Genomic DNA, 24596 nt, shown 5'->3' on the forward strand with positions numbered 1-24596 from the left:
TTTCTCAGGCCTTGCCTTGATTTTCCAGGGCCTCACTGACATACAAAAATAGTTTTGACAGAAGTGTGCTTAGGGCATCTATGAGGACAAATCATAATATCTATAAATTTGAAAGCAATCCATACCGCCCCAAAAACTAATACAGGAAATCGTTCTTAAACATCCTTAATAAATCATGGCCCAGATACTATCTGAGCATCTCTAATGGTAGGGTGCTCACTGCCACTTCAAAGAAACAGTTCAATTAATATTTTTTAGAATGTGGACAAAAAAGGGGGGTGTGTAAGTTCAGTGACCAAAAGTAACCTCACAGGGTGATCTGATCATAAATTCCTAACTGGGCAGGTGATGATGGGTAGTCAGATCCAGGCCTACCACTTCATTAGTAAAAAGTTTTTAAGCAAGTACTGTGCATTGTTCCTGTGCATCTAGGTTAACATACCTTTGAAATGCCAGAAGTAATCCTCTTTTCGAGACCACACTCAAGGGAGCACATAATCTTGTTAACTATCCAGTGATCCAATCCCTGTCTTCCTTTCTCCAACCCTCAAGCAATCTTCCTTAAATTCCCTCCTTAATTCCAAATGCATAAAAGAAACTGCATTTGAGATCCTGCTCCCTGGCATGTCATCAGTTTGGCTCAAATAAACTCTTATAAAAATTCACTACAGGTTTGGACCTTTCAAAAAGAAACTGACACCTCCCTTTCAGGTGTGAATGAAAGCCCCTTTGGTCACCTATCCTTTCTTATACTCTACATTTCTCTGCACTTGTTTCCCCCTTTCACTGATCCCATCCTTCCCAAATCTTTCAACTGCAGTTTCCAGAACCCCTATTCCATGGTAATCTGAACCTACACCTCATGTTCTTCAAAGTATGCTTTCTCTGTCTTCCCACTGTCATCACATCCTGGCTCTCTCTCTGCATCCAGCCAGGGCACTGTTTCCTCTAAATACATTTCCATATCCCACTTCAACACCTGGAGGTAAGCACTGCCCCAGCTCCTCACTGCTAATATTGGAACAGAGTGTAAGCCCCTCTTTTAGAAGGTAATATAAAATCAGAAATAAATCTCCCTTTAGGAAGGGAGTAAACTTTAAAAAGATATAAAGAAATCAAATGGACCTTTTATTTAATTAGGTGCCACAGGGGGAGAAAAACTGGCTTGTTTTAGAAATGTTTACAAATATTTTGTGAGCTACAGCACCTCATTAGCAGTGACATTAGCTGGATTTATTAGGCTAAGACCAAAGACCCTATTTTAGATAGCACTTTGTTATAGTCAGTTTTTCTCATGAATTTGACTACCCTTTGGTTTTTTTGACACAACACAAAAGCTATCCATATTCAGTGCTATTTCCACACTATTACTCCACCTTCCTTATATGAAAAACCCTTTCTCTTGATGTACACTACCTTTTTACTTTTTCTCTTTCCATATCTCTGCTATCTACCTCCTGGAAACTCATCTACATTCATTGAGAACCTTAGCACGCTCTGCCTTAAATCCTGCCATCAACACCTCAGTATGTCAGTGTCCATGAAGACGACCAACCCAATACTTCAACCTCACAGTTCCTTGACCCCAACCCAAATAACCTTCACCTTTACTCTACAGGCATAGCCACACACTAAACTTTATCAGAACCTGAATTGAACCACCACCAAAATCTACTATTATTGTTTCTTTGTTAAGACCTCCTATTTTTCCAGCTTTCTCACACCCTCAACTCCAACTAGTTATTCTTGCCCTTTAACTTCAGGGACATTTAATCCCTTGATTCTTCCTTTTTAATTGTGGAAGGTATTAAAGATGTGCCCTTTGGTCCCCCATTGATCCCCTCCAACCAGCATCAACCCCCCCTCCCCCAGCCAGGTCTTCTCCACACTGTCTGTGTCCATGTCACTTTTCAGTCTTTGTAGCCTTCTCTCGGCCTCACCTACCTATCTAGAGTAGACCGCACTGTCGATCATTCACAACTCCCTTGAACTCCATTCTACCAGCAAAATCCTAACTGACTCAACCCCATAACTCCCTTTGCTACTACATCTGAGCTAAAGAAAAACACACAACCATACAGATTGGCACCACCCCAAATTGATGGTCTCCAACTTCATCTGGGCCCTAAATGAAGCTCAATAATCCTTTTACTTGTCTTCGATCAGCTGTCTCCTATTTTTCTCAGCAGCTGTTCTAGGCACATAATATCCTCCTGAACCCCCGTATTCATTTTTATCCGCTACAATGCACTTCTTTTATTATTATTATTTTAATCCTCACTTGAGGAGTAAGGTTATATATATTTTTTTCCCCATTGACTTTAGAGAGAGTGGAGGGAGGGGGAGAGGGAGAGAGAGAGAAACATCAATGTGACAGAGGCACATCGATTGGTTGCCTCCCACATGTGCCCCGACCGGGGGCAGGGATCAGACCAGAAATTGAACCCATGACCCTCCGGTGTGCAGGCCGATGCTCTAACCACTGACCACACCGGCCAGGACTACAATACACTTATTTTGAGAAATTTAACATTTTTAGGCACAAAGTATTTCAATTTCTTGCCCCTTCTTCCAACTGTATAAATATATACCTCCATCTATCTACACGCCCTTGTCCCCAGTCTAAGAGAATAAATGTTACTGCCAACCCCTCAACATCCACTGAAGCAAATCCCTCTCTGTAGTCTTAAACCAATACCTTCATGTTTCTTCTGAAACCCTGCACCATCAATTTTGCCCCATCCTTCCTCTATTTCCAACCTCTCCCTTTTCTTAACTGGCTCCTCTTATTCTAACCATAAACACGATCAGGTTTCTCTCATTCTGGAGACAAAAACAAAAAGCAAAATCCACAATCTTCCCTTGATTCAAAGTCCCACTATAGCTGTCTCTCTACCTCTTCCTTTTAGCTAAACTTTGTGAAACACAGTCTGTACTCACTGGCTTATCTGCGCTTCTCAGTGACTCCTCAATTTCCACAGTCTGGCTTCTACCACTCTCCAATGAAACTATTCCCAAAGGTAGCTAAAATCTCTGTATTATCAATTCCAAATAAAAGGGTGTTGTTTTTTTCTTTATCTTTCTGGACCTTCCTGGGATAATGGCAATATTATTACTTCACTCCTTGATATCCTGTATTGACTATTTACTTGGCACTATTGTTTTCCTGCTTCTTTTCATTCTTTTTAAAAATTAAATTTATTTGAATAACATTGGTTAATAACATTACATTGTAATACTTCTTAAAAGGTTCCTTCATAGACTCTCCTTTTAGCTGAGAAGTCAATAATGAGTGTTCCCGAGTTTTGTCCTTGGCCCACTGTCTATTTCCTTTTCTCCATCCCTTCCTCTCCTCACCTCCTACTCTTAAATATAAATATATATACATATATATATATATATACACATATATATGTATATAAATGTGTGTGTGTGTGTGTAAATGTATATTTACTTATTAGGCTAGGCCATATGAAATTGCCAACTGTCAATCATCCCTGATCTACAAAAATGGCCATTTCATATGGTTCAACCTAATATTTATAGATAAGTAGCTCTCTAGGGTTAGTGGAATAAGAGAAGAAATAAAGGAAAACCCAATTAGAAGATCAGAAGAGAATCACAAAAAGCTGTAAAATGAAGTTTCTGAAAATATATTAGCTGGGAGAAGTGGTGTGTACTGTCATACAAATGATATTGGCCTAGTAGTGAATTACAAATAATATAAATAAACTTTAAATACAAGTTAAAGTGACAGGTAATTAATAAAATGCCATTTGATTGTGACAAACTCCAGGACAGCATATTTTTCCTGTAAATGCGGCCAACTGTAGGTGATTTCAGGTGAAGGGACATTATAAAAGAAGTATTGCTTATATTGTTGCTCTTTTGGATGTGGAACAACCATTCTATGAGTGGCTCTCAGACTCAGAGGGAGAACTCCTAAAAGCCACAGTGGCCCTTTCAGAGAACACCCCAAAACAGGAACACAATTTATCACGTAAGGTTGGAACAATTTTATTACCAGAAAACGACTATATTATAAATGCACGGTATGAGCGTTGCAGGGAGTTTTGTTTGCTTTTGGTTATTACTGTATTCCGAGTGTCCAAAAGGGCGTCTAGCACATGGTAGGTACTCAATAAGTGATGGTGAAATGAAGACGTATATCTACAAAAGTATCAACTGTAGCAATCAAACTGAACATGCTTAAGTACCCCCCAGTTCATTTTTATTAATACTCATTTACAACTTGTCCATTCACTTTGTCACCTGCCACGAGACGAAACACTTTAAGAAAACGGTATGCAACGAAAACCTTAAGAAGGGAAAACTGCATTAACTTTCATTTCAGTGATGTAGTCCCTCAAGCCCAGGTCCAACAGAATCCTGTTAAAAAAACCCATAGAAAACCACTGCCATGACGTGCCTTTGGAATCATACCACGGGCCTTAAAGCAATACTCCCTACCCAACCTAAGCAAGATATTTTTTTTTTACCTTGAAATAAATGGTTGATGTAAAGAAGAGCTGTGCCAGATGGTCAAAAATAAATGGTTTCACCTCTAGGAATAAAAAAAAAATATTCAGAATCCTTTTAATTAATATTACACTGAATTACCTATTACTCCAAATATTCATGGTACGTACCAGAGAAGCTACTAAAAGGAAACCAGCTCACAAGTTGAAGGAACTGCGATCGACAGGAGAAGCCATCCCAGAGAGGAAGACTCTTATACAGGAATGCTTCGCAGGAATGAAACCCCTCCTGCAACACAAATCGGTAATAAAACCTTTTATGGAGCTCTCCAGTCTTAACTGCTCTCTAAAGAAACAGTTTATTCTGTGATATAGTTGTTTTACTCTTACACTAATTTTGTCATCAATATAATTAAAGCCTTGGGTTAGGTGCCAGACTTCCCCATAAAAAGGATCAGATGATTAATATTTGGCTATACTACCATCTTTATCAGCGTAGTTTTCAGATACCATAAACTTCATCAATTGGAAAGAAGGTAAATGTCAAGTTACAGAATATTTTCAGAGATAAATAAAACTATTATTTTGGAGTGCCGACAGTCATTTGAATAGTCAACAAAATGTATACAATACTATGCAATAAGGCTGGAATTTCATTAGAGACCACAGAGCAAATCCAAACTCTAGGCAGCTCCATCTGGAGAGGCCTGAGTGTCTAGGCTGTTTACATTTCCACCAAAGTGAGGACCCAAGGCTTTCCTCTTTCCCTTGGTCACCTTGAGCCTTAAATAATGGTGTGCACCTTTACTCCCTACCCAATCTAAGCAAGATATCAACCTTCTTTTGATAACATGAATTCTCTGGACAATCTCATCCATAACGTAGCTGAAACGACCGCCTACATCATGAGGAGTCCTAATCTACGTCTCTAGCCCAATTCTCATTCCTATGCTCTAGAATACTCATTTAACTGTCTAGTATTTATGACCTCTTAGATGTCCCGCAGGCATCTTTTAAATCAAATTTATCTTTCCTTCCAAGTCTGCTCCTCCTATACTCCCTTTCTCACTGAATGACATCAGCATCCTCTCAAGCAGGAAACCTAAAAAGTCAACTTAAATTTACCCCTTTACCCTCATCAGCATCATCCATACCTAATTTCCAATTCCATGGCTTCACGCCAAATCCTTATGATTCATCCAGCAAACATTTATTGAGCATCTCTTTTGTATCAGGTACCAAGCTGAACACCTGGTACATGAAGAAAATTTAGACATGGCTCCAACCTACTGGGAGCACATGATGTGTAGAGAAATAGATGCTGGAAGTTCCACACTACAGGTAATCAGCTAAAGTACAACTCAGGGTGATCCAGGCCAAAGTATTAACTGGCTGGAACATATTCAATATTTACAAAATGTTTGTTGATTATAAGAACACAAGTGGTGACCCTATGGGATTTATCTTACCAGCTAATTCAATTAATTGAACGCATCCAATTACATCTTCAGTTTGCTCTATCTCTCTTATTCGTATAATTAAACAAATAATTTTCTTCAAATCCAATACAAAGAAAAACATCAGTTCAACTTGGCTCTTTTTTGAATTGAGCAAATATTGTTTACAAAAGATGTTGAGCGCTAAAGAAAGGGGTTTCAACAGACAACCAAGTAAATTTTAGAAGGAAGCGGTAGTGTGCGTACAAGTGGGATCTTACTTGTAGGAAGCACTCTGCCTTGATGATGGTGTCCAGGAAGTTGGTAAATTCTTTTTCAGATTCATAATTATTCACCTTGTACCAAATACATTCTGGAGCAGAAATATCAAACATAAGCATCAGGCTGCACAGCAGTGAAAACTACATAAAACATAATTACCATAACTCTAGGAGTAACAAATAAATGACAAATATAAACAAGCGATCAGTCTCATACACCCTAGCCAAGTCACACTGTAGACTGCAACAGGTATGTCGAGGTGCCAGTGAGACGTTCCTCACTAATACAGGAGGAAAGCCTATCATGAAAAAATAAACTGCTAAAATTCACATATAATGAACGTGACTAGCTTTATGTCACACGGTGATCCAAGACACTGTAAATGTATGAATTTAAATTTATGAACGTCCTAATTTTTCTGTTGTTTGAATTTTTCAAAACCATGACTGGTTATTAATTATTTAAATATTTTTAAAATTTAAAAATTCTCTTTTTTCTGCTTTTGCTTTTTTTTTTTTAATAGTATTTTTTTAAAAATATATCTTTATTGATTTCAGAGAGAGGAAAGGAGAGGGAGAGAGAGAAACATCAATGATAAGAGAGTCATTGATCGGCTGCCTCCTGCACGCCCCCTGCTGGGGATCGAGCCCACAACCGGGCCTGTGCCCTGACCGGGAATCGAACCCCGATCGCCTGGATCCTAGGTCGACGCTCAACTGCTGAGCCACGCCTGGTCAGGCTTTGCTTTTACTTTTAATAGTATTTATTTCATGCTCCATTTATTCTTGGGCCGTAAGTTTTTGTTTCTTCAGTTTCTTCTGGGATATCATTTCCTTCTGTGCGACCTCTTTGTCTGGTTTAGGAGCAACCTGCTCGTTTGCAGTAGGATCCTCTTGGTGGGGCAGGGAGAGCTCCCATGTGGGTTGATCCACCCATGAGCTCTGTAAGTTCTGTGCTGCATCTTCGGAGCTTTGTTCACCTGGATGTGCTCCATGACCAGAGACCCTACATCTAAATGCTCAAGTTCAGCATTACTCTCTGCATTTTTAAGCATGTGCAGCAAAAATTCAGCACTCTTTTTGGGCCACCCACCCTGGGTCCAACCCCACTATTTGGCCTGGGCACACCTACCAACTCCAGTATTGTCACGATGGAATGGCACATTTCGCTTCTGTAAAGTGATATCCATCAGATACTTGGTCACTTTTTGAATATGCATACTCTCAGTGGCCTGGGCAGTTACACAAGTCACTGCTCTTAGAGTGAACACGAAGATTTGAACCTCTTGATTTGCATGTTTGTAGGGTTTTCTGGGTCAAGTGAATAGGGAACCATTTTCAGAGGTCACCTCTGGCCACTTTCAGGAAGGGTAAAATTCTAAAACTCTTTTTTTTGGGGGGGGGGGGGGGGAGGTTGTTTTTAACCTTCACCCAAGGATATTTTTAACACTGCTTTTCAGAGAGAGTGGAAGGGAGAGAGAGAGAAAAAGAGAGAGAAATATCGATTGGTTGCCTCCCGCTCAAGCCCCAACCAGGGCCAGGGATTGAGCCTGCAACCAAGGTATGTGGCCTTGGCCGGAATCAAACCCGGGACCCGTCAGTCCGTGGGTTGACTCTAACTACTGACCCAAACTGGCCAGGGCATCTAAAATTCTTAATATTACTTTTTTTTTCTTTACATGAAAACTGTACATTTATTAAGCAATGATAGTTCCAAGCATTATGCAAAACATTAAAACACTTGTTCAAATAACTTACTAAATAAATAAATTTATGACTGCCCTAAACTTCAATTAGGGTGAGCTGGGGGTAATCTAAGAATGTCAGGACTTTGGTAAGTGGAAATCTAATAAACTGTATCATATCCTACCTAAAGAACAATTCCACGTAGAAAAAGGAGAGTTAACCTGGAACGAACTAAAACCGACTTTTAAACACTTCAAGAATCAGGAGTTGCTTATTCAGGAAAGAAACAATCTGGTAAACAAAATACTTACCCTCTCTAGAGAAACAGATTCCCTTGAAGGAATCAAATGATCAGGATTTACTGTGTCCCGGATGAAAATACCCCCCACTGCCCTTTCCTTCAATTCTATAACTAAGAAATCTAATACTAATTTGGCTCCCATGTATACTCATAACAGAGAGCAGATACTCCAGTTGGCACACATGAACATTTTGGCCACCAGAATCACTTCTAGTATGAAACAAGGTCACATTCTGGCTTATACAACAGTCTCCTCTGGTTGGTTAGCATTGATCTGTAAGTTCTGGGGGCTTAACGGCAAGTTTCTGGACATACAAACATGAAGAGGCCTTAGACTGTGATGGTCATCAAAGTGGAGTCACCCAGTTAGTTTTGGTGGCCACCAAGCAGTATTTCCTGAACAACACACCTCCTTTCTTACTGCCCTAAAAATTACAACAATGGAAGCATTCAGGCTGTGCATAGGCTTATGATCCAAGAAATAACTATAGCACAATAAAGGCTCCTCCTGTCTAGAATCTGGTACCCCTATAAAAGAAACCCATTTGTAAACTATCTTCTTCCTTCCTTAATCATCAAACTTTTAAGCATTAATTTTTACCTTCTTGTAATGTTTGACTCAACCAATGATAGAGCCTCAGTAAGAGTGATTCATCTCTGACACAGTTAATATAGTGAAGTAGCAGAGAGTTGTTGAGCACCGCGCCCATCTGAGAAGGCAGCTGCAAAGACAGAGCAATTGGTCAACTTAAGCATGTGAAAAGTAGGTCAGATCAAGAGGTAAATAATCAGATAGGAAATATATAACAAAAAGAAAGGTCATGAGGAACAAATGGAAAATGTAAATCAGCACATGATCCAGTCACATACCTCTAAGCAATGAATGTTCTGTAAGAGTTGAGGGAAGCTTTTAAGTTGTTCTATTGGAAATGCTCTCTTCCTACTGAGATAATCAGAAAGACTCATCCCTTTTTTTCCACATTCTTTACTGTGGCTACTGGAATTTAGCACTGGTATAAGTGAGTGAGAATTCCATTTCTAAAGGAGAAAGACAATAAAATAATCTATCAATAAACTAAACAGACTACAAACTACAAATGTAAAAGCAGTTGTTAAGGTGGTTCAATGAATGGAGTCTTAATGTTGTTTGCATAGAATCCTGGGTAATAAAAATGTATTTAAATAGCTATAATCTCTTCCAACATCTGAATGGTTATTGCTTGGATTTAAGAAAAGTAGGCCTCACAAAGTCATTTGAGGTTTTAGATACTTACTCTTTTTCTAGGACGAGCATTAGCTGGACCTAACATCAGCTTCAGAGGTTCTGGAGAAGGTCCCTGATTCCTTTGCCTCACAGCAACTAGAGCTGTCTTCCACAGATTCTCTGAGTTCTTAAAAGAGATCTATAAATTTGGATGTAAGATAAATAAGACTAGGTACCCATAAGTTGAAGAGACATAAAATCTAAAACGCTTCATTAACTGAAAGTATATTGATTATAAAATATTTTGCACCCGTGCAAATCAACTTAAAGATTTTTTACTTATCAAGAATCTTCAGAACATCAAATGGAATCAAAGTGCCAATCCCTAAAAAACCCTCCCAGAAACAGTGCCACAATATTAGATATTAAAACAGTATGCTGCCCTGGCCAGTGTGACTCAGTTAGATGGGCGTCATCCGGTTCACCAAAAGGTTGCGGGTTCGGTTCCCGGTCAGGGCACATGTGCGAGTTGCAGGCTAGATCCCCAGTGGGGGTCGTGTAGGAGGCAGGCAATTGATGTGTAGCTCTCACATCGATGTTTCTCTCTCTCTCCCCCTTCCTCTCTCTCTAAAAATCAATGAAAGCCCTGGCCAGTGTGGTTCAGTTGGTTGAGCATCACCCTGTGCGCCAAAAGGTCGCCGGCTCAATTCCCGGTCAGGGCACATGCCCAGGAATCTCCAGCTCGATCCCCAGTAGGGGGCGTACAGGAGGCAGCTGATGGATGTTTCTCCTCCCTTCCTCTCTCTAAAATCAATAAAAAAATAATTGAACAATAAAAATAAAAATAAATCTTAAAAAGTATTTTTAAAAATAAAAAAGTATGCTGTATTCATTTCAATCTAAATCTATAAGTTAATAAAAAATAACGTATTTCAATCTCAATATGACTTACCACTCCTTAATCCCTTACCTTCTTTACAGGCAAAGATACAGAAATCAAAGTGGGAGCAAAGAGCTTATACAGCGACAACAAAGCATGGAGATAAGGCTGCCTTCCCTGAAATAAAATGAGAGTTTTTAATTTTCAGTTCTGTAGTCAATAAGAAAAAAGAGTAACAACAAAATAAACAGATTAAACATATATTCACGTCCTAATTTTACTATGCAATATCACTATGGGAAATGCTATAGAAAACCAAGGAATGAGTAACCAGGCATTTAAATCAGCTATTATAAGACAACCCTCGCCAGCCTGTTGTCTTCTCTTTTATGACCTTTCCTTCTATTTTACTTCTTCCTTATATTTTCTCTCTTCTTCTCCGCCCATGCCTTACGCTTATCAGTGACTACTGAAGTCTAGATAAGAACATAATTTGTCTGAATACCATTGAATTGTTCTTTGTTTGTAAATGCTCAGTGATTACTGCTAGCATAGCTTACTCTCACTGGTAGCATATGCAGGACTCAAAGTTTATTCATTCTTGATTTGAACAGGAAAGCGGAAGACAAAAAGGGAAGCCAAGAAAACAGAGCAAAGGAAATATTAGTACATTATCATAATTCCTGAAAAACTGATTAGGAAATCTAACAATTGGTATGAAGCAGACAAGCTGCTTCCTATAACTGAAACAAGTCTTAACAAAAACATTAATTTTACAATTACAGAAGTCATTACTGCTGGATACATGTGTTTGATATATCTGGCTATCCAGAGATAGCATACCACTAAAATGAATTCCAAGGAAGTAACCAAATTGCTTTATCACAGTACAACTTTGTTGAATCAAATGCTGTACAAAATAAGGAAGGCAGAAAATGGGGCTTAGAAATACAGTATCCCTATTTTATAACAGCTTCTTGAAATTAAATTTATTTTAACAAAATGGCCCAGTTTATTTATGCTGAAATACCTTCTGATCTCTGTACAGCTACTCATATCAATTAGTATCAGAGTGTGTGTTTTCAGTTGAAATGTTTTTGGATAGAGCAAATATTTAGTAGTGGAGAGAACTTTAGAATTTATTGCCTACTTGACTAAACCCATCTTGGTTGTTAAAAAGTTAACACTCTCTTTTCAAAAAAAAAAGGGAAACTTTCAGTTAAACACGGCATACTGGACGCATGTTTTTAACTCTGTGTCTTCCCAAAGCACCACGAAAAAGTAAAGGAATGAAAAAGGCAGAAAGCACAAGTTCAAAGAGAACACGAGAGGAGACAACAGCAAATGAGAGATCTCAACAAGACTTTGAAACCTAGAATGAAGATGAACAAACAGTAACCAACTTAACAGAACAGAGAAAACGAAGCCTAAAGCAGCAGCAGAAAAACTCCTCAAAAGCAGTAGATTCATGCTTGATAACTCCCAGAAAGAGTCAGGAATTTGCAGAACAAGCTCCCTCTGAAAAGTGGAGCTGCAAGAGGGAGGGGCAAAAAACAGGACTGGGTGAAAGCCTAAGTAAGTAGTTAGAACCCCAAATTCCTTCGCTACACCTGAACGCAAACATCAGGGTTTACTCTCTGAGGATGAAGCTGGGCTCAGGCAGCAGGCACAACAGAGGGAAGGTGTACCAGGACCTCTCTCCTCCCCTTTCCACTGCTTATATCCCAGAGTCCTGGCAGCCAGGTTCCTGTCCCTGCGATGGTTGATTTTATGCGTCAACTTGTCTGGGCCGTGGGGTGCTCAGGTATTTAGTCAAACATTATTCTGGGTGTTTCTGTGAAGGTGTTTTTGTATTTTAAGTCAATGGGCTTTGAGTAAAGCAGACTGCCCTCCATGATGCAGGTGGGCCTCGTTCAATCAGTTGAAGGACTATATAGAACAAAAGTCCAACTTCCCAGAAGCGAGAGAGAATTCTCCAGCAGACTGCCTTTGGATTGAAACTAGAACATCAGCTCTCCTGGGTCTCCAGCCTGCTGGCCTACCCTACAGATTTTGGACTTGCTAGTCTCCCTAATCATAAGTGAGTCAATTCCTTATAATAAATCTCTTTAAACACACACACACATCCTATTGGTTCTGTTTCTCTGGAGAGAGCTGACTAATACAACCCCTAGACAGGAGAGACAGAATTTCTCTCTGGGAAAAGTGACACAGTCATCTAGGGGGCTCCCCAATTAAAGAAACATCAAGATCTGACAATGAACAAGTCCTGCGCGCACACGCACGTTTCCAATCACCATTTTAGTGCTTTCTTATTAAATATGAACAAACAAGGTTTACTAGGCATTAGAGAAAAGCCTCTACCATGAAAGGAACTAAACTAAAGAAAGGAACTCTGAGGAAACAGAGGCAAATCTGAGAACATAAAAAAAAAAAAAAAATCACAGCCCAAGTCACAGAGGCTCGTGTCTGGTAGAAGAAGAATCCCAGAAACCGTCCTCACCAACCCTTAGGATGAGACCTTACTCCCCCTTTCTGTTCCAAAGGTTGCTCTCAACAGGCCCTGGTGCTTATAAAATAACAACATGCCTTCTCCACTTCCCACCATTTATGCTTGCCATCAGAAATACAATTTCTGCATTTTGTTTCCTCCGTGGAGCAGGAGTTATGGGACATGAATGGGTACAGAAGGGATACATGTCTTTACAGGTACCAGAAATTCACATATCCAATATATTTGTTCTCATGTGCTGATTATGGCTGTTACCATTCTATACGTTCAGTTACATGTGAGCACGGCTATGTCTTCTTGGCTTCATATTATTGGACTTGAACAAATTTACCAAAATCCAGCTAATCAAAACAATTTTATGAATGTATCTTTATAAAGGGCATTGATAATGGAATAACTTAGCAATGTACTATATAGAATGTTAATAATGAAGCCATATAATTAATGTTTGGGTTTAAAATTTTTAGACAATCATGTACTAAATCATATACTTGAACATACACTGTTTCGGTTAATACAAATCAGCAAGATCTTATTTACTTATGGTAAGAATTTTCTTATTCTGTTGAAATGTTTTGCTGTTAACATAGAAAAAAGTACATCTTTTCATAATTTCTATTCGATTTGAACAAAAACATTGTCATTAATACCCTCTCAGAGCAAAGAGAAGATATTGCTCCCCTAGAACCAAAACAGGAAGCTATAAAACAAGAACAAGCATTGAATCGTACTAACAAGAAACCTCACACTGGAGAAGCACAAATGTGCACGTGTTTGTGTTTTTTCATTAAATCTGAATGCCTTCGGGCAGGTCCTGCAGGTTGCAGCGGTTAGGCATAGGCACTACAACTTCCTATTGTTTTCTAGCCAAAGCTTCACAGGCTTCTGTTACCTGGCAGGTATAGTGGAAATAACAATGCAAGAGAGCTGTAAGGACAAGAGATAACGGTCAGGGAACACAGTGAAGTTTAAGTATCCAGAAAAGAATGTTTTCCTAGCTCACATCCACACAAAATATAAGCTGGTCACTTTATTTTAATAAAATAAAGCGGTTGTTTCTGACTACTCCCTGACATTTATTTTTCCAGCCATACCAACCCAGTTCCCTAAATATTTTCTGCTGTTTAACATCTACACGCCTTTGTTGGTGCTGTTCCTTCCTGCCAGGAGCGCCCTGCTCTTCCTCCTTCTTGGCCTAGTTAAATCCTGCTCAACCCTTAACATTTCTCGAGAGCATCACCACTCCTCCTTGACTCCAGTTGGGTTGTTTTACTTTGCTGACTGACTTGCCTGGGCAATAAGCTCCTTGAAGGTAATGACTCGTTCCACTTTATATCCCCAAAGCCTAGCCCAAGACCTATCACAGAGTACACTGGCTAGATTTTGGGTCTTTTTGGAACTCACCATTTTTGCCTGCAGATCAAGCAGTTTTCTCACACGAAACGGTTTAACTAGTAAAGGTAAAAAAAAAAAAGAAAGAAAAAAGAAAAAGTACTATGCATGTGGCTCAGAATAAAAAGAACCCATGTGGCTCATATAGCTGCTTCTTACAACACATCAAGAATATAAACACCCTGTTCAGTTAAGCCATTAAACAGATGCTCTTAGATAAAAGCACTAAAAAGCAATTCCCACAAAATCCTGTCACAGCACTAATGCTAACAGTTAATTTTATAAAGGCCAATACAAATGCTAATTCCAGAGTGGGTGTAATATAACTGGAATAAAAACACTCACCATTCTCTTTTTTGGTAAGTAAATACAAGAAATGGCAGACATAAGGGCACTGTTAAAAGAAAAAAAACTTTAAAAAACAGAGAAATGATAATACATCTTGAACAGAACAGCAACACATTCTTCTCAAATGTCAATCTTACATTGATTAAGTCAAAAGGCTTCAGGACATCACTGAGTAATAGTTTTACAAAGCTTCTCTTTTTCATACTACACAGTAGTGATTACAAACAACAGTTTTAACTGGTATCCTATAATGCTATTTTAAAAATTATTTTTGGTATATAAAAACACCACAGACAGTCTGAAAAATAGAAAAACTCCTTCTACCTAACAAAAATTCATATATTCCTTCTAGAAGTCCATATTTATTAAGAGAGAAACCTAAAACTTTTATCCCGAATTCCCACTTAAAAGCATTTCCCCATGTTATTTGGTCTTCAAAATGACCATTTTCAATGATCTTAATATTCTAGTGAGTGGATGTAACACCATAATTTAATTTACCATTTAGCCCTGGCTTTGGCAAATAGCATATACTCAATAAGTTTGTTACTTAAATTACTGAATGACTAATTCCATTACACCATCTCATTTTGAGTGTCCACTTGTTAAGGTTTTATTCTAGATCAGGGGTCAGCGAACTCTGGTGCACCTGTTTTTAATCAATTTTACTGGAACACAGCCATACTCATTCCTTTATGTATTATCTATAGCTGCTTTCACTACACCAGCAGAGTTGGTAGTTGTGACAGGGACATTATGGCCCTCAAGCCTAAATATTTACTACCTAGCCCTTAAAAAAAAAAAAAATTGCCAAACACCTGCTCCAGATGTTAGGAAATTGAAAAATAAATTATTTAATGGGACTAGAAAAGGTAAAACAGACTTTTTATTTTTAAAAAAATATATTTTATTGATTTCAGAGAGAGGAAGGGAGAGGGAGAAATTTCAATGAGAGAGAAACACTGATCTGCTGCCTCCTGCACGCCCCCTGCTGGGGATCGAGCCCGCAACCCCGGCCTGTGCCCTGACCGGGAATCGAACTGCGATCTCCTGGATCCTAGGTCGATGCTCAGCTGCCGAGCCACGCCGGCTGGGCTAAAACAGACATTTTAAAAACAAACTTGTATTTTGGTAGTCATGACTCTAAAGTTTAAAGTCTAAAGTATGACATTCCATATTGCCTCTCCTCTACTCAGCAGTGGATTCAGAAGGACTCTGGACACGCCCCAGTCAGTGTGGCTGTGGATAGAGCGAAGGCCCGAGCACCAAAAGGTCTCGGGTTCGATTCCCAGTCAAGGGCACGTACCTGGTCACTGATCGAGTGTGGGAGGCAACCAATCAATGTCTCCCTCTCTCCCTCTCTCTCTCTTCCTCCCTCCCTCCCTCCCTCCCTCCCTCCCTCCCTTCTACTCTAAAAATCAATGGAAAAAATATCCTCTGGATTAACCAAAAAAAAAAAAAAGGAATCTGGACAAACTTGTGAGAAGAATGAATTTAGATATAAGATCCTTTTTTTAAAGGAAGAATATATAGAAAATATATTAGGACCTCATCTGCCAGTAAAAAAACTCATTATCTCACATCCCTAAAATATGTACCATTAGTAACACTATTTATCATGTTGAGTATGAAATGTCACACAGTCACTTGCCCTAGCCACTAAACAGCATAGGAAATCTGACATCTGACATTCTCCGTTAATCCCATCTAGAAAGGAAAAACTCAGATGTACCTACGACTTTATAATTTCAGGCAAATAGCTAATCACCGTATCTGCATCACTCCAGAGGCAGGCTCCCACCAAATTATATGAATATGACTTTTCTGAAGTAGTGCTTTTAAAAGTCAGGCTCCCTATTTCTTGATCCGGGTGATACTTGCACAAATGTATTTATAAAAATCGAGCTGATCACTTATGAAACAGGCAATTTTCTGTATGTATATTATACTCCAATAAATATTTTTAAAATATAGAGGAGCCCGGCCGGGCGTGGCTCAGCGGTTGAGCATCGACCTAGGATCCAGGAGATCAGGGTTCGATTCCCGGTCAGGGCACATGCCCGGGTTGCGGGCTTGATCAATGACTCTCTCATCATTGATGTTTCTATCTCTGTCTCTTCCTCTCGCTTCCTCTCTCTGAAATCAATAAAGACATATTTAAAAAATAAATAAATAAATAAAATATCAGCTTTTAAAATAAATAAATAAATATAAAATATAGAGGAAAGAGAAAAAAAGTAGGCCCCCTTCTCTCCCTCCAGCTGAGCAAGAAGCTCTCTAGTCAGCATCATGAAAACTACTCAAGTATATCGAAACTGATCTGACAAACATTTATTAGTAGTTCCTACCCATTCATTCACTCATGAAACAAATTTATTGAGCAGTGAATAAAAAAGACAAAGAGGTCTGCTCTTGAGAAGTTTACATTCTGTGTGCCATGAACTGTAGTACCAAATACTTGGGTTATAAAAGGCTCGGTCCCTGTCTGGAAGAACTCAGTTGAGTGAGTCACTATAAAAAAGGGGAAAGCATGCTTTATTATTTCTCATTTTTTACGAAGTATGTGTAAACACAGAATTCATTTACAATTAGTTCAGTTTATGAATAAAAGCAATATGAGGTTAAAACAGATGTCAAAAGTAAGGGAGAGTCAAACACATACTAATCATCACTCATCTGCTCTTGTGTACCACAGGACAAGCCTCTCCCAATAATTTATAACCAGAAGCTGGGCCTTATGTAGGTCTGCAGTTTGAATTTACACTAGTGATATGACCAAGAAAACCTCAAGTGAAGAATTTAAAGTGGTTCCAGCTTAGCCCTAGCCAGTTTGGCCCGGTGGTTAGAGCATCGGCCCGTGGACTGAAGGGCCTCAGGTTTGATTCCAGGCAAGGGCATGTACCTCACTTGCAGTCTCGATCCCTACCCCCCACCGGGGCGCGTGCAGGAGGCAGCCAATTGATGTGTCTTTCTCACATCGATGTTTCTCTCTTTCTCTCTCTCTCTCCCTCTCTTTGAAAAGCAATAGAAAAAATATCCTTGGGGTGATATAAAAAAAAAAAAAAAAAAGTTCTGGAAGTAGTAGTGATATTATACAACATTGTGAATGTAACTGATGCCAATTAATTATATACATAAAAATACTTAAAATGGCCTGGCCAGTGTGGCTCAGTGGTTGAGCATCGCCCTATAAACCAGAAGGTCATGGTTTGATTCTCTCTCTCCCTCTCTCTGAAATCAATAAAAACATATTTTAAAAAATACTTAAAATGATAAATTTTATGTTACAGAACCAGAAAAAAAAAACTTTCCAGAGACTAACATTTCTTTTCATAGTGGTTCATAAGACAATGATGTATCTTAAAAATGATGGTATCTTTTTTTTATAGATACATGCTCTTTAAAATATAGAGGAAGGGAGAGGGAACTAGAGGTAGAAACATCAACAAGAGACAGACACTGATTGGTTGCCTCCTACATGTCCCCCACTGGGGATCAAGCCTGCAACCTGGGCATGTGTCCTGATGGGGAATCAAACCAGGGACCTCTTGGTTCATGGGTGGATGCTCAACCACTGAGCAACACTGGCCAGGCACAAATGATGATATCTTACAGTTGATGAAATACTGTGTATATAAAAACACCTAGTGCCAGGCCGGGCGTGGCTCAGTGGTTGAGCATTAACTTAGGATCCAGGAGATCAATGTTCGATTCCCGGGCAGGGCACATGCCCGGGTTTCGGGCTCGATCTCCAGTCGGGGGCATGCAGGAGGCAGCCGATCAATGACTCTCTCATCATTGATGTTTCTCTCTCTCCCTCTCCCTTCCTCTCTCTGAAATCAATAAAGACATATTTATAAAAAATAAAAATAAAAAAACCCACACCTAGTGCTTGGAATTTAAGCCTCAAATAATAGAATACAGTTGGATTCTCCACTTCATCAAACATGTTAAGATATGCTGTTCTATTTTGATGATTGCCAGATGGGAGGGAGGTCAGGGTGATGGGTGAGCAAGTTGAAGGGATTAAGTACAAATTGGTAGTTACAGAATAGGCACAGGGATGTAAAGTACAGCACAGGCAACTTAGTAATACTGTAATAACTATGTATGGTGTAGATGGGTACGAGATTTATCAGGGTGATCATTTAGTAACTTATATAATATCTAATCACTGGGTTGTACATCTGAGACTAATATAATATTGTATGTCATCTGTAATTGAAAAATAAAAAAAAATATTAAATTAAAAAAATAGATATGCTGTTCTGATCGAAGTACATGAAGAAAATCTAGCCTCACACAGATATGTAGTTAGAAAAGAAAGGAGTATTTTGATAGCCTTTTCAGAAAATTGTGGATATTAGTCTTTGGTCTCCACCAAAACTTGATTAAGTAGTAGTTCCCTAAGGGTTAGCTGCAATGTGGAATCTGAAACCTTATCAGTGAACTCTTTTTTACTCTGTTCCATTAAAATTCATTGATATACCTTGCATTTTGAATGAATCTTTTAGCCATGCATGATTTTATAATATCATCTGGAATATACTGGTTCACTGAGTTTCAAATATTGACACATTTAATTACACAATATCTAAAAATCACATTCATTAATACTGCTACTACCAATCTCATCAGAAAAGTCTTTAAGTACTGGGAAGCTGTCAAGTTTACAATAACAGATACAAATTTTCCAAACTTTCAATGTTTGCTTGAAAGCTCAAGTTTGATCACTGGCAACAAATATTGCCATTTGTTTTCTTTGAAATGACAGGCTCACCATCTGCCAAATACCCAAGTCTGAATAACCATAGTTTATATGTCACTCATTCTTTCAATTTAAAATGGTATTCCATGAAAATAGGCAGACAGTTTAGCTCCCAACTCAATTGTACAAGTGCTTTTCCTCAGGACACCTATTATACTTTAGTATGCAGAAGAGATTTATTTGTGCTTTCCATTTCATCACACAAAATATTAAAGGCATGTCTTGAAGGTAGAAATTTCATAAAAATAACGAATTAATTTTTTTCTACTTCATTTCGGACTTTTTTTTAAATCCTCACCCAAGGATATTTTTTCCATTGCTTTTTCAGAAAGAGTAGAAGGGAGAGAGAGACAGAGATAGAGACAGACACACACACACACACACACACACACAGAGAGAGAGAGAGAGAGACAGACAGACAGACAGACAGACAGACAGACAGACAGACATCGACTGGTTGCCTCCTGCATGCGCCCAGATCGGGGCCAGGATGAAGCCTGCAACCGAAGTACATGCCCTTGGCCAGAATCAAACCTGGGACCCTTCAGTCTGAGGGCCGAGGCTCGAACCACTAGGGGGTTGAGCAAAACCGGCCAGGGCCATTTGGGACATTCTTAAGAGAAACTAATGCTTTTGTTTTTTACTGCAGTGAAGAATACAATGACCACTAGCACAGTTTGGCTCCATGGTCCTGATTTGTGCTAAGGCACCAGTTTTACCCACCATTGCTTTAGCACCATCGGTGCAAATGCAAACACAGTGAAAACAGCACATATATCTTGATATTGCTAAGAAAATAATTGTGACCTCCCGGACCTCCTGAAAGGGTTTCAGGGAGCCTCAAGGGGTCCATAAACCATTTGACAATTGCCAGTCTAGGACTTTATCATGTTATACCTGGATTATCATATTAATCTCCTAACTAGTCTTCCTGACTCTAGCCTCCCTCCTAATTCATATTGTTTGGCACTAGGTACAGCTTCTTACAAAGTTCCTTTCAACATGTTCTGCCCAAACTTCTTCAACGATTTCCCAACTGGGTAGAGTATAAAGTTCGTTTCCTCACCATCACATTCAGAAACTTCTACAATCTCTCCTCGCCCAGCGTTTTAAGTTTTGCCACCCACCACTGCCTGACGTCAACTGTAAGTCAGTCTATTTAAGGTCTCCTGAAACGCAGCTTACACATCATGTAACTTCCCTTGAATATTCCTGTCATACCAGACATCATCTCCTTTTATCAACTCTCAAATCCTATTCAAGTTTCAAGGCCCAGCTCAATACCTATACACTTTAAAATGCTTTTTCTAATCACTGTGGTTTATAGTTTTCTCTGCCTTCCTGGAAATATTACAGCAATTATTACCCTCACACTATTAGATACTGCCTTTGATCATTTAACTCTTGAGTTACTTAACTTTATGTGCTTTCCTTAATCCCCCGACTGGATTATAAATTCCTGGAATACAGAAACCCTCTGCTAAACTTTGAATCTTCTACATTGCCTTGCACAATGCAGCACAGAGGAAATGTCGGTTATTAAAAATTAGTGGAATTTGGTTAGATGAATGGTTCACATGGCCAGCAGAGATGTTCCTTGAAAGTCTTCCAGGTGGACAGTAGATTGTTTTCTTAGAGAACATGTTTTCAGTGGGAATAATTATGCTACTTAATCAAAATCAAGTCTACTGGCATCTCGTGAAAAGCAATCCTCTCCTCATTAATTCTGATGGGGATTATATAGTTTTGATCAAGAAAATGTAGAACAAGTGACCAAAAGGACCCCCCGGAAGTGGTTAAAATGGAAAAGCTGGCAATCACTGCTCTCAATCAGCAAAGAGACTCCAATGTGGAGTTAATTATATTTGGAACATTGTATTTCCTTGAAAGAAGACATGAAGCAAATATGGTAAAAAAAAAATTATATTTGTGAATCTGAGACAGGTGCAAGGGTGTAATATTATTCTTTATACTTTTCTATATGTGGTATCTTTTCAAATAAGTATGAAAACACACACTGTGTGGCACTTTGAAGCACATGTGGTGTGTCAATACACAAGCACATACTATTTGATCGATGCATGATGCTGTTCGGTTTTTACTTACCAGTGCATCATCTTGCAAGGAAGCAAAAAAGAAGCCATAGAGCAAGTTAATTTTCTCCTTGTGATCAATGAAGTCAAACATTGCAACCAGCCAACGATAAAAAAGTACCTATTGAGAGACAAAATGCTTATCTTTAGAGAAATATAACTGGCACACAAGAACTTAATTCCGCCCTCAGGGCTGTTTTAGAAGCCTCTAGCACAAAGCCAGATAACAGATTTTTATCCCTCAGTAAAAAATTCTGTTTGAACGGAGTCCTTGCATCAAGCTATATTGTTCCAAAACTATAGGCTTTGCACAAAAAGCCAGTGCCATTACTCCATAAGTGGCTTGTCCTTGCTGGCCCTTAAGTGGTTCTGAAGGACTTATCATCAAAGTGGTTCTGAAGGACTTCTCATCAAAAGATTACCTTGGTGCTACCACAACACTTGCCAACACAAAGCCAGGAGACCGCCTTAATCACAGAATCTTCTAATATTAGAGTTGCTGGAATCATGCATCTCAATATCCGCGAGTTTACAGCACTCCCTGGAAAGCAGACAAAATCTAAGTTAACCTTACTATTATTCGCTCTTGAAATATTAAACTTACTATTATTCACTCTTGGTCCTAAAAATCTCACTTTATGTTGAAGGCAATAAAAAGCCATGAGTAATATTCGACATCTCTTATCATTACAAACCACAGTTCAAAACAAAAATGTAGCCTTACCTTCTAATATAAACTATAAAGCAAATTCTTTGGCTCTAATATTTCTATTTTAAAAGGGGAGATGAGTTCAAGGTTTCTTTTTGGGGTGACAATATGTTTGGGAATTAGAGAGTGGTGACGGTTGCACAACTCTGTGAATGTTTAAAAAACAAACAAACAAACAAAATCCTGAATTAGACGCTTCAAAAGTGTGAATTTTGTCCAGCCGGCATGGCTCAGCGATTGAGCATCGACCTAGGATCCAGGAGGTCACAGTTCAATTCCCGGACAGGGCACAGGCCCGGGGTGCGGGCTCGATCCCCAGCAGGGGGCGTGCAGGAGGCAGCCGATCAATGACTCATCACTGATGTTTCTATCTCTCTCTTTCCCTTCCTCTCTCTGAAATCAATAAAGACATATTTTTAAAAAGTGTGAATTTTATGGTATGTGAATTACACCTCAAAAAAGTCTTTACTCACAGGAAAATTTCAAGAATTATTCTTTTGTTATTATTTTTAACGGCACAATAGATTCTGACTTACTTAAAGCTCTGATACGCATCTTACATGGGCTGCTACATTTAAGAATAAATAATTTGTATTCTCCATCCTGACCCCTCCCCCAAAAGAAGTGGAGAGGATAGCGAAATGGAACAGCTATCCTTGGAATTAGATGGCAGCAATATTCTATACTGTCCAATTTCTGCATCATACATACATACACTCTGGCTTCCACAATATCCTTCCATCTTGTAAGAGAAGTGATGCTGCAAATAGTTTTGTATATGCCTTATATCATATTCTGCTTATTAAGGCTTCAAGAATTAAATAGGTATCTCATTAATTTCTTTTTTTTTGTATTTAAACACGGTTTTATTTGTATTCCTGTGTGGTGATCATAACCATACACCGAAAAAACATTGTTCTCAACTTCTCATGCAAGTAGAATTCTCAAAAAATTCTTGGATGCATGTGTCTTTAACCACGGTTTCATATGCCTTAAAGTGTGGCAATCACCTCCATTTACTATAATAACTGTTCTCAACTTCTCCCACAAGTAGCATTCTTAGAAACATCTCACATATGTCTTTAAACAGTTTCATACGCATTACAGCATGGTGATTACATCCATTTACTGAAATAACGCTGTTCTTAACTTCGCCTGCAAGTAGCATTCTCAGAAACATCTTATACACCTGTCTTTTCTTTCTCTGAGGGTGAAGACCTCTCTTTATTTTTAAAAATAACAATTGTATATATTTAAGATGTAAAAAAAAATGTAAGACATGATATGATATACATACACATAGTGAAATGACTATTATAGTCACGTTAATTAACATATTACCTCCTTATATAGCTACCATTTTTTTATGCATGGTAAGAGCATCTGAAATCTACTCTTAGCAAATTTCCAGTATTCAATACAGTATTATTAACTATAGTCATCATGCACTATATTAGATCTCTAGATATATTCATCCCACAGAACTGCAATAATATATCTCATCAATTTCTACCGCATCATTCTGTGAAGAAAGACAGCAGTGATGGCAGGTAATGAACCACAAGAATAAAAACCTCTGTTTTCCACTCTTGGGTTCCTAATTTTTCTCTTTTCTTCTGCACTCCCATCCTCTAATCCTTCTAAAGTTTAAAACAGTCTGAACACTAACACTTTACACATGTACCAAATTCAAAGGAGAAATTCAATACAGACTGTATTTTTACTTTCCAATAACTTTGAAATTAATTTCTGGGTGGACATGGGGTGGAGGGGATCAAATGGGGGTAAAAGAGGGACATCTGTAATACTTTATGATAAAGATAAATTTTAAAAAGTCTAAAGTTTCTTTGCACCTAATTATGACACTTGTAGCACACCAGCTGCTGAATATGAATTATGATTCAGCAAAAGAGCTATATGTTAAAGATCTAGTAGTGATGGGGGATATCACAGACTTAACTAAAAGGGAGAAAAGCAGTTAAGGAGGCCACATTTGACATAACCAAATTCCAGCTTAACAGAAAAATTAAAAGTGAGACTAAAAAGCTAGAGATTGTTTTTTAAATCATATATACAAGTGTCTAAGTCTGCGGCATGCATTTTGAAAGAGGCATGCATTTGCCATAAGACCTGGCAGACATCATAAAAACCTTCTAACCATTAATTTAGGAGATATCAAAAGAGAAAAGGGAAATTCTAAAATAGAAAACATCTGCACATTCTACACATGTTTTAAGGGGAGAAGGGAGAGAAAGAATTGTTCTTGATAGACACTGATCCTGGAAAGATATTAGAACCAAACAATCTGAAACCACAAAGAGCCAGTTTTATTAGGTCAAATTTAACTTTCTAGGGAAACACAGAGAACTAATCAGGTAAGAGTAGAGAACTAAAATACCTGGGAGTCACATAATGAATTGAGCTAGTAATACATTGTTACTTTAAAATACACATACACACAGACACACAGACCTGTAAGCATGATACTAGGATATATACAAAGGAACA

The 24596-nt window shown here is 38.5% G+C and overlaps 1 protein-coding gene across 1 annotated transcript in view; it reads right to left on the reverse strand.

The window, feature by feature from the left end:
* The window catches only part of CENPI (centromere protein I), a 46992-nt gene that overhangs the window by 18797 nt on the left and 3599 nt on the right, over window positions 1-24596 (reverse strand). Inside the window, exons 4-14 of the mRNA XM_016195699.2 lie at window positions 21802-21920; window positions 21393-21500; window positions 14516-14564; window positions 14183-14229; window positions 10357-10443; window positions 9457-9585; window positions 9053-9220; window positions 8784-8904; window positions 6196-6287; window positions 4650-4767; window positions 4500-4564 (exon numbers count right to left, since the gene is read on the reverse strand). Of these exons, the coding sequence (XP_016051185.2) occupies window positions 4500-4564; window positions 4650-4767; window positions 6196-6287; window positions 8784-8904; window positions 9053-9220; window positions 9457-9585; window positions 10357-10443; window positions 14183-14229; window positions 14516-14564; window positions 21393-21500; window positions 21802-21920 (1103 nt within the window). The remainder of the gene's footprint in view (window positions 1-4499; window positions 4565-4649; window positions 4768-6195; window positions 6288-8783; window positions 8905-9052; window positions 9221-9456; window positions 9586-10356; window positions 10444-14182; window positions 14230-14515; window positions 14565-21392; window positions 21501-21801; window positions 21921-24596) is intronic.

This window comes from Miniopterus natalensis, chromosome X, assembly GCF_054644295.1.
Source record: "Miniopterus natalensis isolate mMinNat1 chromosome X, mMinNat1.hap1, whole genome shotgun sequence".
NCBI classification, from domain to species: Eukaryota; Metazoa; Chordata; class Mammalia; order Chiroptera; family Miniopteridae; genus Miniopterus; species Miniopterus natalensis.